Genomic DNA, 17,624 nt, shown 5'->3' with positions numbered 1-17,624 from the left:
TCTGCCCTTGCAACCTCCAACATCAGCTCACCTACTGTTCCAGGGGTCCTCTATTCATCCTTGCAGTCCACTATTCATGAGGAATAACAAGTGGAATGCAAAAAAATGGACAAAAACCATCATGACCACCACTCCCATGAGTGAAATCATATGATTTATAGATTCCAGACAGGATAATTTACAACTGTGGTATGTTCTCCATATGAAGACTTATATCCTATATTTGAACTGTATTACTTCATACATTAGTTTTATAGCAAAGCAAGACAACCCCTTTCCAAATCCAGTAGAGTTGAATGCTTTGGTTTTGTTTTGGGGTTTTTTTTGGGGGGGGGGGGGGGTTAATGGTCAGGTTAAATGAACAAGGGCAATACTTACCTTTATTTAAGAAGCATATAAAAGTGGCCAGTAGTCCACACATACTTTGCCACGCAGGACAATCCAATCTCTTCCAAGTATTTTCCTGAACATTTTCTTCAATTTTTTGTATCAACATCATTGAAACTTTAACACCCATCAGCAAATCATGCATCAAGCGAGTCTGAGCAATGCGGTTTCCTCTGAGCTTTCTTTTTAAAAAATCAAATTGCTGTGTTAGACTTTTATAGTATATAGTATATAGTATATATATGTGTGTGTGTGTGTGTGTGTACACACACACACATATATATCTTATAAACCTATATTTTAACATTGGATGAGACACTCCATGGTTACACTGCAGAACTTGGTCTTATTCTCCTTTTCTCCTTAGAGGCCTCTTTGTGTTGTCGAAGACTTTTTTATCAGAATCACTAGTTGCTGTGAGTTTTCCGGACTGTATGAAGTCTAGGTTGATCCTGGACTCATCGCTGACCCTGGAATCTCAGGTGTCAGTGGTGGCCAGGAGCACCTTCGCACAGTTTAAACTTGTGGGCTAGCTGCGGCCTTACCTTGAGACATCCGTTGTCATATAATTAAATAGTTTATCTTTGTTTATGTCCCAGTCTATATTAATTATTCCTAATAAAAAAGTTTCTTATATATTTTGATAATTATCTTCTTTTGAGTTGATATTAGTCTCTCCCCTATGGATTCTTTATTTACAAAACCTACTATTTTATCTTTGTTATAATACTCTCTCAGTAGTCTGTATTGAAACCAGGATATATTCTTATACTGTTGATTTAATTCTTCTTGAGTCTTCATTTTATACATGCGGTTTTCTTTCTTAAGTATAATTATTTAAATAAATAACATACCATTTTCATGCTCCCACATGGTATTTTGCACATTTCATTTTATACTCAGCAGTAGAACTCACCTGCTTTCTTCCTCTATTTCATGTATAGACCTCTGTAGAAATCGAAGAGCTGTGAAATTACAGTTGGAAAATATACAGAAAACATTATTTGATATAAGAAACTAATCGAATAAAAAAGTTATCTTACAAATTTACACAATTGTTCATTTGATACTTTGTTCCATGTGCCCAGCCCACTTCTGAAATAGGTGTCTACCAGAACAGTTTTTTAAACTCCTTTGTTTTTTAGATCTAATTTATTAATCTGTTTATACACACACACACACTGCATGCTGGTGAATCTAGGATACTATTGATTGCAAGATGCATACTCCTCCTTTTTTTTTTTTTTGGGAGTTCTGATTTTGAAAAAAAAACAGGGGGACCAGCATTGCATTCAAATTCCTTCTTTCAAGGAGATCAGCATGCTTTTTAAACAACTTCTTTCAAAACCAATAGAGAATCTATCATCAGTAAACCCACTAAAAGAGAAAAACACATGACTCGTAATCTTCAGGTCATTAAAATGTTTTAATTTTACTATTAAAACATTTTAGTGTAGAAATACCAAGAATTTACCTTCTTCTAACAGGACGTTGACACATGATTTGCCTGAAATATAAAGAATACATTTTAGAAGCATATACAGATCATATCTATATAAATTACTAGCCATCCCCTGCCATGGGTTGCAGTGGCCCAGTCTGTGTATATGTGTTTTGTGTGTATAAATATGTGTGTACATGTTTATGTATGTGTGTGTTTGCATATATATGTGTGTTTTTGCGCATTCTTTGTAATGTAATTTTTGTTTTTTGGCTTTTTTAGTCTCTACTGCTGTGTTTTTCGGTGTTTTTATGAGTGATGGTCACTCATTGGCCTGATATGTGTCCAAATTTGGGATCAATTTGTCCAGTGGTTTTTGAGTTACGTTAATCCCACAAATGAACATTACATTTTTATTTATATAGATTTTTTAAATTGCCAAAAGTCCCCAAAAGTGAAAAAACATATCATACCTATGTAAATATTTTCCATACAGAAAGCAAGGTTGTCCATAGTTTTTCTATACTGGGACAGATCTGTAGTTTTTAATTCCTCCTCTAGGCAAGCCACAAAACTCTGTGTAGCTTCCTGAATAAGTGGTTCTGGGAAGCCATTTAAGGAGCTGTAGTTGAAGAGAAATATTAAATGATCTGAGAGGCAAATAATACAAGCTTTCAAAATAAATGAACATCCAATTTGATCCAATGTTTACACGCTACCAGTACTGCCCATCTGATCAAAATGCTCAGGATTAAATTGAAAATGAAATCAGAGAGGCATCCATTCTAATGCCAGAAGTCGCCAAACCAAAATAGGGACAGTTGGAATACTTGCTTATAAAAGAGAACACATATTTGGTAATGGAATAATGGGGGGGGGGGGGGGGGAATCAGTGAATACAGCCAGTTTTTTAGAAGTACAAATTGTCCTACAAACATTACCTTGCCAACACTTTCTTCAAAGGATTCTTTATATCCAAGGATAAGAATATACATCCCAAAATATCTAAGCAGCTTTTAACCATGGGGTTGCATAAACCATTCACATCCATCTTCTCTAATAAAGGCACAATCTATAAATAAAAGAAGTTGCACACTTAATAAATTGTGTGATATATTATATCCTCTTAAGCTTACAAACTTAATTTAAAATATATCTATCACAAGTACGCGATCTAGCTAGTAGGCATCAGAAAAAAAAATAACAAGAGAGACACCTGGTGCGTCATATTGCCGTATGGCGTGCTCTTGTGATGCAGCCAGTCATGCCTTCTACTTCTTTTAAATATTTTATTCCATTTCTCTTTCCCCTTATAATGTTCTGCCTTCTTACCCCCAGATATTCACTATCACTGAGCATCTCTTCTTCACTGTGCTATAGAGCTTTACCACCTTACTATATTTAATCTGTTTTTCTGCTTCCAAATTTCTCCCAAGCATTTGGATATATTTTCTTTTGTAACCCACTTTTAACTGCCATGCAGCTATCAGTTTTCTATTAGATTATAGGCTGAAATTAATAAAATTGCTGCTCCGGTTTGACTTACTACTGCTGGTACTTCCCAAGAAAATTACTTGCATATGAATCCAAACATTAAATTCTCATGCAAAAAATTCTTATGAAAAAAAAATCCAGTATTTTGGTGAAAGCCAATAGATGAATAGCAAAGTTAAATAAGTGCAACCTTTTCAGTTGTATCTATTATTTTGTGCAACTTAAAAATACAGGTAAACAAATAAATATTGCAAACCCGTGCAAACATGAGAACAGAGTAAGGAAAATATGAGTTGTGGGGGGGGGGGGGGAGATAATAATCAGAGTCTAGGGAGAAACTAGAACTGAGTAACAGAAATCACAACAGTACACAAATATTACTACAGAGCAGATATTTTTAAACATTATTTTAAAAGCAAGAAGCAAACAAACAAAATACCAAAGGAGAAACCCCACAATATCCCATCTCACAATCCATCCCCACCAACACGACCAGCCAAACTTATTAAAATATAATAAGATAAACTAGTGGTTCCCAATCATTTTTTGCCCAGGGACCACTTGACCACTCTCCGACATTAGTACCAAAAGGGTTACAAATCGGTTTTTGGTCAACTGTACATTTGGTTTGGTTATCTGGGGTGCTGGATTGGAAAATTGCATTGGATAGACCACATCAGCTCTAGTTTCTGTTACAGAACATATGCCATCCAGCAGTCGCCATCTGCCTGCCCACAGAAAACCATATTTAATAAGCCTCGGCACTATAAGAAGGTTTTGCGAGACCGGTTGCTCTCGTAGTAACGGTGTAGTAACGGTGAGGCCCCATACCATATTTTAGTCCTTGCGGACCACTGGTGGTCCACAGAACACAGGTTGGGAACCACTGACCTAAACTAACACAACAAAATAGTAAACTACACACACACACATTTAATAAAACACACTCTTTAAAACACAACTGACTTTTCTCCCCCTCAAGCAAAGACTATCAAAATATTACATATATTTCTTGTTCTATATTAAAACAGATTTATAATTTTGAGTACAAATTATATTAACAATATATCCATTTCGGCTAGAATTCCAATTTGTATACTTTTTAATAACTTCATCTTTATATTATTACCTTAATATTAGGGCAGATTTTGAACCATGTTTAATTGTCATTACTTCAGCTTCAACTATTCCTGGTTTATGAAATCAGCCTTAATTAGAAGATGAAGCTTTGGCAAAAACGTACTGTATTTCAAAATTACTACTTTTTATTATAATTAATAAAAGCAAACCTGTTTGATAGAATGAATTTGCTGGATGCCATCATCCAACTGCGTGCAGCGCAACAAAACAGAAGCTAGATTTTGACCTTCATCATCTGCAAAAGCTGTACACAGAGAAAGAAAAAAAATGTATTTAATGCTGCATCAACATATGTATACAGGCGGTCCCAGAGTTACAAACACCCAACTTACAAATGACTCATAGTTATGACTGCCTGGGGATTGCCTGCATTACAAAATATGCCTCCTATGTATTTTGTTATATTCTGCCACAATTTACACAGGCAGAAAAAACTATGCAGATGACAGTAGATTCAGCTTCAGTGAACGCACTTAAGGAAAACACAAAACTAGTAGAAGAATAAAAACAGTGGATGATATGGCATATGGAAGAAATATATGTAAAATATGTGAAAAATGTACTATAATGAAACGAAGGGAAATAATCAAAATGCTTGTCCTTGATAAGAGATATGTCAAACAAGCATTAATACAAACAGAGAATTTTAATAACTTACCCCTTTTTTGTTACACAGTACTGTGCAGATACAGCTGTACCAGGAGCTCCAATTTTGTTTGCTTTGCATTTAATGTTTGTTATAGTCCTAAGTTTCGGGGACTCTGCAGATAGGTGGCTTCTTTTGGCTGCAATCATAGGGCAAGCCACCTGTCAATTATAGTTATGTTCCCTGGTCCCGCCCCCTTTGGGTTTTTGGAGGGAATAGGAGCCTTTTTGAGTTCAGTCCACACAGAGCAGCTTTCCATACAGGACATGAAACCAAGAGCTCCTGTAGAAAGCTTCGTCTTCTACGGCTTGGCGGGGAGATATACAGCCCTACAGCTTAGCAGGGGAGATATACAGCCCTACGGCTAGGCCGGGGAGATATACAGCCTACAGCTTGGCCGGGGTTATACAGCCCACAGCTTGGTCGGGGATCATGCAGTCTTAGAGATCCTTTGCTGAAGGACTTCAGCCAGCCATCACGGAAGCCTGAATCCTTTTTCCCTGGAAGTCTACAAAGCTCTGCTTGGTAAGGGTCGCTCGCGGAAGCCAGACGCAGTTGGTACCGGGTGCAGGGGCTCCACGCCAACAGAGGCAAGTACAGACTGCCCAGATTAGAAGTTAAGGATTTCCCCATTAGTTAATTACAGTTAAGAAGATAGTGCCTGTTCCCAGTGAACAAGATTGCAAGAGCCAATAGATTGTTAAGAAAGCTTGAAAGTACCTGTTTGTTTTCCTTAATAAAGAACATTGCTGAACCTTTAAGCAATCTAAAGACTCTGTGTTTTAAGGAAATCCAAAGGCCTTTAATCTGAGGGAGCCTCGGCGTCCCGTTGGGCACACAGAATTTATGTCCTGTCTACAGTCGGATGTACAGGCCCAATGTGCGACAGCACAGTACAGTAGTTGTATTGTAGCCATCACTGAAACCTGGTGGGATGACTCCTATCGCTGGAATGTAGATATCGAGGGGTATAACCTCTTTCACAGAAACCGAACAAAGGGGAGAGGAGGCGGAGTAGCCTTATATGTCAAAAACTCTTATGCGGCAGAAGAAATTCAAGACAGCAATCTGGGAAACCAGCTTGAAATCATCTGGATAAGAATCAAGGGAACTGGGACTCAAAAAGATGTCGTTGTAGGCGTCTACTACAGACCCCCAAGGCAGGAGGAAGATCTTGATGAAGTCTTCTGCCAACAGTTGACCAAACAGGCACAGAAAAGAGATGTAGTAGTCATGGGCGATTTCAACTATCCCGATATTTGCTGGAAAACAAACTCGGCCAAGAGTACAAGGTCCAACAAATTCCTCGCTTTCCTTGCAGACAATTTCATGGTCCAAAAGGTAGAAGAGGCAACAAGGGGATTGGCTACTCTTGATCTCATCCTAACAAATGCGGAGGACCTGATCGATGCGGTCGAAGTGGTAGGATCCTTAGGGGCAAGTGACCATGTGCTCCTGCAATTTGAGGTACAAAGGAAGGCCGAAACTAAGACAAGTCAAACCCGCATTTTGGACTTTAGGAGAGCTGACTTCCAAAAAATGAAGGAAACGCTGAGCAGCATTCCGTGGACACAGATACTAAAAGACAAGGGAGCTACGGATGGATGGGAATTTCTCAAGAGTGAAATACTCAAGGCGCAATTGCAAACCGTGCCAACAAAAAGAAAAAATAGGACAAGTGCAAAGAAGCCAGAATGGATGTCCAAAGAACTTCTAACTGTGCTAAGACACAAAAGAGACATGCACAAGAAGTGGAAAAAGGGAGAAATCACCAAAGAAGAATTCAAACAAATAGCCAACACCTGTAGGGAAAAGGTCCGCAAAGCTAAAGCAAAAAACGAGCTCAGACTTGCCAGGGACATTAAAAACAATAAAAAGGGCTTCTATTCTTATGTCAGTAGAAAAAGGAAAAACAAGGAGGCGATAGGACCTCTTCGAGGAGAAGATGGGGCAATGCTGACAGGGGACAGGGAAAAGGCAGAACTACTTAATGCCTTCTTTGCCTCGGTCTTCTCACAAAAAGAGGGTCTTCAACCTCAGCAAGATGGAGTGGATGAGGGATTGGAGGACATCCAACCCCAAATTGGGAAAGAAGTCGTCCAGGAATACCTGGTCGCTCTTAATGAGTTCAAGTCCCCAGGGCCAGATCAACTACACCCAAGAGTACTGAAGGAACTAGCGGAAGTCATTTCGGAACCATTGGCAACCATCTTTGAGAGTTCTTGGAGAACGGGAGAAGTTCCAGCAGATTGGAGGAGGGCCAATGTGGTCCCAATCTTCAAGAAGGGAAAAAAGGATGACCCAAACAACTACCGTCCGGTCAGCCTCACGTCGATACCGGGCAAGATTCTGGAAAAGATTGTTAAGGAAGCGGTCTGCAAACACTTAGAAACAAATGCAGTCATCGCTAATAGTCAACATGGATTTATCAAAAACAAGTCATGCCAGACTAATCTGATCTCTTTCTTCGATAGAGCTACAAGCTGGGTAGATGCGGGGAATGCCGTGGATGTGGCGTACCTGGATTTCAGTAAGGCCTTCGACAAGGTCCCCCATGACCTTCTGGCAAGGAAACTAGTCCAATGTGGGCTAGGCAAAACTACGGTGAGGTGGATCTGTAATTGGTTAAGTGGACGAACACAGAGAGTGCTCACTAATGCTTCCTCTTCATCTTGGAAAGAAGTGACAAGTGGAGTGCCGCAGGGTTCCGTCCTGGGCCCGGTCCTGTTCAACATCTTTATTAATGACTTAGATGAAGGGCTAGAAGGCAGGATCATCAAGTTTGCAGATGACACCAAATTGGGAGGGATAGCCAATAGTCCAGAGGACAGGAGCAGAATTCAAAACAATCTTGACAGATTAGAGAGATGGGCCAAAACTAACAAAATGAAGTTCAACAGTAACAAATGCAAGATACTCCACTTTGGCAGAAAAAATGAAATGCAAAGATACAGAATGGGGGACGCCTGGCTCGAGAGCAGTACGTGTGAAAAAGATCTTGGAGTCCTCGTGGACAACAAGTTAAACATGAGCCAACAATGTGATGTGGCAGCAAAAAAAGCCAATGGGATTTTGGCCTGCATCAATAGGAGCATAGTGTCTAGATCTAAGGAAGGAATGCTACCCCTCTATTCTGCTTTGGTTAGACCACATCTGGAATATTGTGTCCAATTCTGGGCACCACAATTCAAGAGAGATACTGACAAGCTGGAATGTGTCCAGAGGAGGGCGACTAAAATGATCAAGGGTCTGGAGAACAAGCCCTATGAGGAGCGGCTTAGGGAACTCGGCATGTTTAGCCTGAAGAAGAGAAGGCTGAGAGGAGATATGATAGCCATGTATAAATATGTGAGAGGAAGCCACAGGGAGGAGGGAGCAAGCTTGTTTTCTGCTTCCTTGGAGACTAGGACGCGGAACAATGGCTTCAAACTACAAGAGAGGAGATTCCATCTGAACATTAGGAAGAACTTCCTGACTGTGAGAGCCGTTCAGCAGTGGAACTCTCTGCCCCGGAGTGTGGTGGAGGCTCCTTCTTTGGAAGCTTTTAAGCAGAGGCTGGATGGCCATCTGTCAGGGGTGATTTGAATGCAATATTCCTGCTTCTTGGCAGGGGGTTGGACTGGATGGCCCATGAGGTCTCTTCCAACTCTTTGATTCTATGATTCTATGATTCTATGATTCTATTGTTTTGTACATATATTTCCATGTATCACGGCCAGGCATTTTGATATTAACTATCCAATTGGAATATAATATTTTGCATTTATTTGGTTTGATTTTATTTCCAATTACATGTATACTTTTATCAATCTCAATTTCTCATGTGTTTTGTTTCTGGTTTGACTCCTAAAGCAAAAGAGTTGATGACTTTTTAATAGGATAGGTGATGCCCTCCCACTGCGGTGACAAGAGGATGTTCTTGCTTGCAAATGCAAATGTGAGTGGATCAATGGGTGCCACTTTGGCAGCAAGGTAATGGCGCTCCATGAATAATAACAATAATAATAATACTTTATTTATACCCCGCTACCATCTCCCCAAGGGACTCGGTGCGGCTTACATGAGGCCAAGCCCACAATACATCAATAATACAAACAATAACAACAATAATACAAGCAATAATATAAACTCATAACAAAAAATAAGCAATAGACATTAACAGTAATAACCGACATTAAAAAACCTATGGCTAGGCTAAATGTAATAATTAAAAATTTTAAAATAATGCTGAGCATGAACAGGTGAAATATAACTAGGATAGTTTTCGGAAAAGCTGGCTCTTCGGCTTAGAAACGGAGATGAATACCACCTCCCAGAGTCAGACACAACTAGACTTAATGTCAAGGGGAAATCTTTACCTTTACCTTTCATGAATTATACATGAGTCTATAGAGCACCCCCTATATCATGCCAGGTAGGTAGGGAAATGTCTGAAAGGCACCCTCGGTAATTCTTTAGGAAAAGTTGTACAAAATCAAGTGTTCTGAAATGCTTTCCTTTCAATTTAATCATCAATGCATAAACTTTTCTTTCAAAATGGGATGTGAAGAGCTCATAAACCACTGTGCATAAAAAGAACGGATTTTTCTTTTAACTTAAAAGATAGCATCAAGGGGAATGCATTTAAAAAGTCGTTATGGCGCCACTGAAATATGTCTACAGAGACAAATTAAACAACTTAATTATACTTACAGCTAAGTCTTTCAAGCTTCTGGTGATCAAGAACAAAGGCATCAACCTGCATCTCTTTCTTCTTCTTAGAAACCATTTTAACAGATTAAAGAACTACCTACTGAAAAAAAAATTATACAATGACACTTAGCACCAACGCTATTATAAATGCACAATTTGAAAGTAAAGATATTTTCCATTTCAGTTCAACACTGTTTAACAAAACATTTGTTCCAGTTCACTCTTACATTCCTACACAGGAAGTTTAGAAAAGATTATTCTGTTTTTGAAAAAAAAAATTCACTGAAGCACATAAACTTGATCACAAACTTTTGACACTCCAGTAATGTGGCTTGGCAATAAGACCTGACTTTACAGACTTTCCAGAAAAGGATTGTGGGTGTGTATGTTTGCAGACCCATAAATCAGGACCCTTCCACACAGCCATATAACCCAGAATATCAAGGCAACAAATCCCACTGGTTTAACTCAGTTAACTGCCATATATACTAGTTCAAAACAGATAATGTGGGGTTTTACTCAGCTGTATGGAAGGGGCCTCAGAAGCTTACACAATATGTTTGGTTCATTTGGTTGGCCAATAAAGTTACCGCTGTGTTGTCGAAGGCTTTCCTGGCCGGAATCACTAGGTTGCTGTGAGTGGGATTTTATTCAGCAGTGTGGAAAGGGACCCCAGTGGTCAACTTATGGCAATCTCATAAGGATTTTCTTAATAAATATTTAGAGAGTTTCCTCAGTTCCTTCTTCTGAAATACATTATGACCCCTGTGTTTGTGGGGCTAGTATCCACAGTTTCATTTACCCGAATCTGAAAAAATATAGTCTCTCCAAGTATTCGAATGTTCTCCAGCACAATTCTATGGTATGCTTCTGTCAGAAAACATCTTATTTCAATAAGATTTACCTGTCCGAACGTATTCTCCCCTATGAACCATCTAGGTTGTTAAGATCGTCTGGAGGGGCCCTGCTCTTGGTCCCACCAGCCTCTCAGGCGCGTCTGGTGGGGATGAGGGACAGGGCCTTCTCGGTGGGGGCCCCTCGACTCTGGAACTCTCTCCCACTGGAGATCAGAACTGCCCCCTCCATCCTATCGTTCAGAAAACAGGTGAAAACCTGGCTATGGGGTTTGGCTTTCAACGAGTGAATCAATATTTCTGTGATCGGATAGATGACGATGAATGATGGACAACGAATTCACTATGACGACTGACCATTGTTATTATGTGATTGCATTTTGCTGTTATAACGTTTTAATTGAATATGTTATATGATGTTTTTAATGATTGTTTTGTGATTTTATTGTTGGAAACCGGCCCGAGTCCCCCAATAGAGGGGAGAAGACCGGTATACAAAATTGCTAAATAAATAATAATAAATAAATATTTTCTGTGGTTTCACACTTCCATGTTAAGTCCAGGAATGTACCATACACAGATATGATTAGCCTATACCATCTAATATTTATTGGAGGTCCCCCATCCAAGTACTAACCAAGCTTATTTCGTGTCAAAGGCGTTGCATAAAAAAGTTTATCTGAAACTGATAATATAAAGAGATCACAAGCAGCTAAATAATTTTAGACCAAAAACGGGCAACAGTGACTGCATTGTCTGAAGCTTTAAACAATTCTTCCTCTGTGCATGAGGCAGGGCACTGTGGGCAAGCATACAGATAGTGAGTTGTTTGTTCTGCTCCACAGTCGCACAAATGGAGGATTCTTCTAGGTAGTGCCATTTTGCCAGATTGTCTTTTGACCCGCCCACTCTACTTCTGAGTCTGTTCAGGGACTTCCAAGTTGCCCATCCTTGGTTTGCCTTTGGAGGGGGGCCATCCAGTTGGGATTGCCTGGTTTGGCTGCCCAAAGGGATACTATTGCTGTTGCTGAAGGAACATTAAGAAGAATGGTTGATTTAAAGCCTTGATTTAAGTCTCCTGGAAGGTGACTGAAAGCCATACAGTGGATGGCTTTCACAATGTTCAACCTTATTTATCTCGCAGTTGACAGCAACTTCGTCACACATCGGGGGTGGGGGGGGGGGGAGCAATGCCAGCTAGCTTATAAATACAAGCAGGCGTAGGTTTGAGACATCCTGTGATTATTATGCCCCCTCGATGGACTGTCACCTTGTCATGGTGAGGGGGCTTGCGTGTTCCGATGAACCTGTAGGCACAACAACTGGAGTCATGCACTCCCAGGAGTGGCCGCGGGGGAGGTTCCAGACCAAGTAAGTAAGTGATTATTATGGCCAGGGCTGATGTTCTTATTAATTTTGGGTTTGCAGCCCAAGCACTATTAGTAAGTTTCGTCATGATGTTATTCCATGCACAGTGTTTCCTAAATATTCGTGTTCCATCTAAGGTGACACTGAGATATTTAGAGTGGGAACAGTGTTCAAGCTCTTGGTCTTCCCAGTAACTTTCAATTTCCTGTTGACTTCACGGTTAGGTAGGTGGAAAGCACACATTTGTGTCTTGGCAGGTTTAGGATTCAGGTGTTTATCTTTGTAGTAGCTGGAGAGATCTTTTAGGGCATTAATAAGTTGGGTTTATAGTATACTACAGTCGTTCCCAACCTGGGGTCCCCGATGTTTTTGGCCTACAACTCCCAGAAATCCTAGCCTGTTTACCAGCAGTTAGGTTTTTTGGGAGTTGGAGGCCAAAAACATCTGGGGACCCCAGGTTGAGAACCACTGGTATACTATTTGTCAAATCTTCCATAGGTTATGTAGACAAACCTCAACATGTCCAATACTGTCAAGAAATGATAATCAGTCTCGAGAATACAACAAGGTTATGTCCTTGTTTCAAGACGAGTATCTCTTCTTCAGGTTTCTTTCAAGGTTCCTTCATTCATTCATTTGCAATAATATCTTCGTGAATGGAAGTCAGTAGTATTCTACCTTTTGTTGAAATCTAACAGCAGAGCCATTTGTTTAGCACGTGGAATTTGTAAAGCCTCAGAAGATATTATTGCAAGACTGTTTATTATATCTTGAATTAACATGGGACAATATTGAACATGTTGAAGTTTGTCTACATAACCTATGGAAGATTTGACACATTATTTTGAAAAACATGAATAATATGTTCGTTACACTGTTGTAAATTGTCCCTATGTGTTTGTTTCTCACGTTTGTGTATTATATGAGTTAGTGTGGTGCTTTTCTCAATATTCCAATTGGTATTTGTGCTGAAGCTTATAGTAATAGGACGTTTGTGTATTAACATTGTATTTATAGATATCTGTGTAGTTAGAGTCATATCGCTTTTGCCTCATCACACCAGAGAAAAAATCCACTTAAAATCCGGTTTCTTCCTCCTGCAGAATTCTGGGGTTTGTAGTTTAGGGAGGAGCCTTTAATAGCATCACTAAACTACAAACCCCAGAATTCTGCAGGAGGAAGAAACCGGATTTTAAGTAGATTCATTCTCTAGTTTGATGAGGCAAAAACAATATGAGGCAACAGTATTATATAAATAATTGGCATATTATAATATAATAATAATAATAATAAACATGTTAATAAGAATTCATTAAAAGTCTCCTGCACTGTGCTTATAATATAATATAATATAATATAATATAATATATATGTATATACATATAACATTGATAATATTATAATGCAATACAATATTCTACTAATAATAATAAAATGATATTATAAATATATGTTTTATATTAAATGTAATATTACAGTATTTATTAATTTATTTATTTACTATGCTTCTATACCGCCATTCTCAGCCCAAGGACGACTCATGGCGGTTTACAAAACGGTACAATTTGATGCCCACAAGAGTACAAAAATAATTTAAACATTAAAAACATTTAACACAGGTAAAAATTCATTACAATTAACATCAGTAACACAATAAAAACCATAAGTCCTCCGCATTTCATTACCAGTCATTATCCAGTCACAGTGTCCAACCGTTCCGAGATCAGAGTTTAATAGCTACACTGCATTTGGAAAAGCCTGCTCATATAGCCAGGTTTTAACTTTTTTGTGAAACGTTAAGAGGGTGGGGGCTGATCTGATATCCCTGGGGAGGGCATTCCACAACCGAGGGGCCACCGCTGAGAAGGCCCTATCCCTCGTCCCCGCCAATCGAGCCTGTGAAGATGGCAGGGCCGAGAGCAGGGCCTCCCCAGAAGATCTTAAATTCCTAGAGGATTCGTAAGGAGAGATACGTTCGGACAGGTAAACAGGGCCAGAACTGTTTAGGGCTTTATAGGCTAAAGCCAGCACTTTGAATTGTGCTCAGTAGCAAATTGGTAGCCAGTGGAGCTGGCGCAATAGGGGAGTTGTATGCTCCCTGGGCGCCACTCCTGTTAGCAACCTGGCTGCCACCCCTTGGACCATTTGGAGCTTCCGAACAGTCTTCAAAGGCAACCCCACATAGAGAGCGTTGCAGTAGTCTATACGGGATGTAATGTTATAGTACAATGTAATGGACCTTAGGGAAGGCTGAGCGAAGGAAGATCGATTCTTTTGAGCTGTGGTGCTGGAGTCCATCCTCCAGAAAATAAAGCCCGACTGCTCATTGGAGGGAAGGATACTAGAGACAAAGTTGAAGTACTTTGGCCACATCATGAGGAGACAGCAAAGCCCAGAGAAGACAATTATGCTGGGGAAAGTGGAAGGCAAAAGGAAGAGGGGCCGACCAAGGGCAAGATGGATGGATGGCATCCTTGAAGTGACTGGACTGACCTTGAAGGAGCTGGGGGTGGTGACGGCCGACAGGGAGCTCTGGCGTGGGCTGGTCCATGAAGTCACGAAGAGTCGGAAATGACTGAACGAATGAACAACAACAATACAATATACTACTACTAATAATAAAATGGTATTATAAATATATATTTCATATTAAATGTAATATTACTAATAATATTACAGTATAATGTTATAGTACAATGTAATATATAATATTAACATTGTGCTATGATAATAATATAATATATTGAATTTACTTTTTACTTGTAAGCCGCTCTGAGTCCCCTTCGGAGTGAGAAAGGCGGCATATAAATATCGTAAATAAATCATAATAATAAAATACAATGCAACTTGATATAAACAATAATACTAAAATTTAGATTGGTAAAAGAGCATGCTCAAAATATATAAGAGCATGCTCAAAACCAATCAGAGATGACTTTGTATCCCTTTCATCACACTATAGTCTTTTATTTTGTATGCAAGCATAACCTAAGCATTAATACAGTACTATTATATGCAACTATTCAAAAAGGGGGGAAAACATTTATGAGCATTTCAGAGAAGGGATACTCAACCTGTAAGTAGGGGTGCATCTACATTATAGAATAAATGCGGTTTGACACCACTTTAACTATTATATCTTAATGCTATAGGTAGGGTTCATGGGAGTTGTAGCCCTTCCTTAGCCTTCTCAGCCAAAGAATGCTTGTGCCACAACAAACTACAAATCCCAGGTTCCATATAATTAAGCAAAGTGTAGAGATGCATCCTCAGTTTGCCATACAATCCTTGCAAAAACCTGCCTTTGGATAGTTACTCTTTAAGGGGACCCACCACACCAATCCCTCCCAAATTCTTACCCCGCAAGAGAGTCCAACCTGCTTCTTTCCTTCCTCTCTTGCAGGCAAATGCCAAAAAAAGGGAGACAGAACAAGCAGGAGATTCAGGGACTGCTCTCCAGCCGGCCCGCCACGCGATTCCCTGCCAGACTCCAACTCCCAGAAGCCTCTGCCATTGGGCAAGCTGGCTGAGAATTCTGGGAGTAGAAGTCCGAGAGAAGCCTTGCTGTGAAAGGAAGGAAATGCTGCTTCCCTGCCAGGCTTGCTGTCGCTGAGGCGGCCATTTTGAAAGTGGGCAAGAGGAGGTAAGACCTGCAGTTGTGTCTCTCCCCTGCAGAATGAATGGATACCGGCATGGCTCAAGTCTATGGGATCCTGGGAGTTGTAGTTTGGTGAAACAACAGCCCTCTTTAAAGAGGAGGCTAAAGACCTTGTAAAACTACAAATTCCCCAAACTCATATAATCCAGTTCAAAGCAGACAATCTGGATTCAGAACTGGATTATATGGCAGTGTGGATCCAGCCTCAGAGACAATATGTTTGTTTGTTTGTTTGTTTACTGTATTTGTATACCGCCTTTCTCAGCCCACAGGCGACTCAAGGCGGTTTACAGGGCAAAATTCAGTGTCCACAATACCAGAAATAGAATTAAAAACATTAACATATAATAAAAACCATAAGAAAATCAATAAAACATTTATTTATTATTATTTATTTTATTTACTTTGCTTCTATACCGCTGTATCTCAAGCCCGAAGGCGACTCACGGCGGTTCACAAACAGTAAAAACAGTAGAAACAGCAGTGGTTCCATACAACATATAACAATTGACTTAACACATTATCCATAAATTACCAATAAGCAATTACAATGCACAATTATTACAAAAAACAACCGTACCCAATCTTCTCATCATCCAAGCGTAGTCCAGGTTCGTCGTCCATTGTTCCATTCCTATGTTCCATTACCAGATTGCACTAAATTACTCAAACGCCTGCACAAACATCCAGGTCTTCAAGCTCAAGAGTCATACAATTACACAGATTCAGCCAATCACAGTTCAAATATATGCACACACATATATCCTCCTGTCCTTTAGAAAACAAGTTGGCAATGGACCCAAGCATTTGGAGAGTAGCACAGAGCTCTATACAGCTATGTAATTGGAACGGCTTCTAAATTATTATTTTTAGTCTATGTGTAATCTTTTAACAGCTTATTTATGTATTTACTAGCGGTCCTCTGCCACGCGTCTGGTGATCTGGAAAATAAATTAATGAGAAAGTGCTGGTTTCTAATATATGTAATGTCTTTATGCTTGTAGGTAAATAGTATTTCTTGTTCAGTTCTTGTGGGTTTTTTCGGGCTATATGGCCATGTTCTAGAGGCATTTCTCCTGACGTTTCGCCTGCATCTATGGCAAGCATCCTCAGTGGTGAGGTCTGCTGGAACTGGGAAAAAAGGGGGTTTATATATCTGTGGAATGACCAGGGTGAGACAAAGGGCTTTTGTAAGTTGGGCTAGGTGTGAATCTTTCAGCTGTCCACCTTGATTAGCATACAATGGGCTGATTGTGCCTGGAGCAAACTCTTCTTGAAAGGTGATTAGATGTCCCTGCCTGTTTTTCTCTCTGCTGTTTTTGCTGTTGCAATTTTAGATTTTTTTAATACTGGTAGCCAGATTTTGTTCATTTTCATGGTTTCTTCCTTTCTGTTGAAATTGTCCACATGTTTGTGGATTTCAATGGCTTCTCTGTGTAGTCTGACATGGTGGTTGTGAGAGTGGTCCAGCATTTTTGTGTTCTCAAATAAAATGCTGTGTCCAGGTTGGTTCATCAGGTGCTCTGCTATGGCTGACTTCTCTGGTTGAAGTAGTCTGCAGTGCCTTTCATGTTCCTGGATTCGTGTCTGGGCCTTGCTGCGTTTGGTGGTCCCTATGTAGACTTGTCCACAGCTGCATGGTATACGGTAGACTCCTGCAGAGGTGAGAGGATCCCTCTTGTCCTTTGCTGAACGTAGCATTTGTTGGATTTTCTTGGTGGGTTTTTCTTGTTGTTTCTTTGTTGGTGTTGATGTGGAGATTGCCTGGCTTGCCTACTCAGGATCATGCAACATATAATTGTCCTTCTTTAGGGGTCCCTTTCAAATTTATGATACTACATCTGTGTGTGTGTGAATCATATATACCTTTCTATATCTATGGCTGGATGGCTCTTTGTTAGGAGGGCTTTGGTTACGTTTTCTTGCCCTGGTGAAAGGAGTTGG

At 39.8% G+C, this 17,624-nt stretch overlaps 1 protein-coding gene across 3 annotated transcripts in view; it reads right to left on the bottom strand.

Annotated features, from left to right (window-relative positions):
* THADA (THADA armadillo repeat containing) overlaps window positions 1-15,527 on the bottom strand; it is a 166,796-nt gene extending 151,269 nt beyond the window's left edge. For 2 of the 3 annotated variants that reach the window (XM_060754384.2, XM_067463631.1), the window contains exons 1-8: window positions 15,382-15,527; window positions 9,801-9,900; window positions 4,612-4,706; window positions 2,770-2,900; window positions 2,302-2,450; window positions 1,862-1,894; window positions 1,304-1,352; window positions 379-569 (exon numbers count right to left, since the gene is read on the bottom strand). In XM_060754384.2, coding sequence (XP_060610367.2) covers window positions 379-569; window positions 1,304-1,352; window positions 1,862-1,894; window positions 2,302-2,450; window positions 2,770-2,900; window positions 4,612-4,706; window positions 9,801-9,876 — 724 coding nt within the window. In that variant the 5' untranslated portion in view covers window positions 9,877-9,900; window positions 15,382-15,527. The remainder of the gene's footprint in view (window positions 1-378; window positions 570-1,303; window positions 1,353-1,861; window positions 1,895-2,301; window positions 2,451-2,769; window positions 2,901-4,611; window positions 4,707-9,800; window positions 9,901-15,381) is intronic. The other variant, XM_067463626.1, reaches the window with a different exon arrangement.
* Between the last annotated feature and the right edge of the window lie 2,097 nt (window positions 15,528-17,624).

Source organism: Anolis sagrei, chromosome 1 (genome assembly GCF_037176765.1).
Source record: "Anolis sagrei isolate rAnoSag1 chromosome 1, rAnoSag1.mat, whole genome shotgun sequence".
Lineage (NCBI taxonomy): Eukaryota > Metazoa > Chordata > Lepidosauria > Squamata > Dactyloidae > Anolis > Anolis sagrei.
Note: the sequence above shows the minus strand (reverse complement) of the source record. Positions and strands in the feature narration are given on the sequence as shown.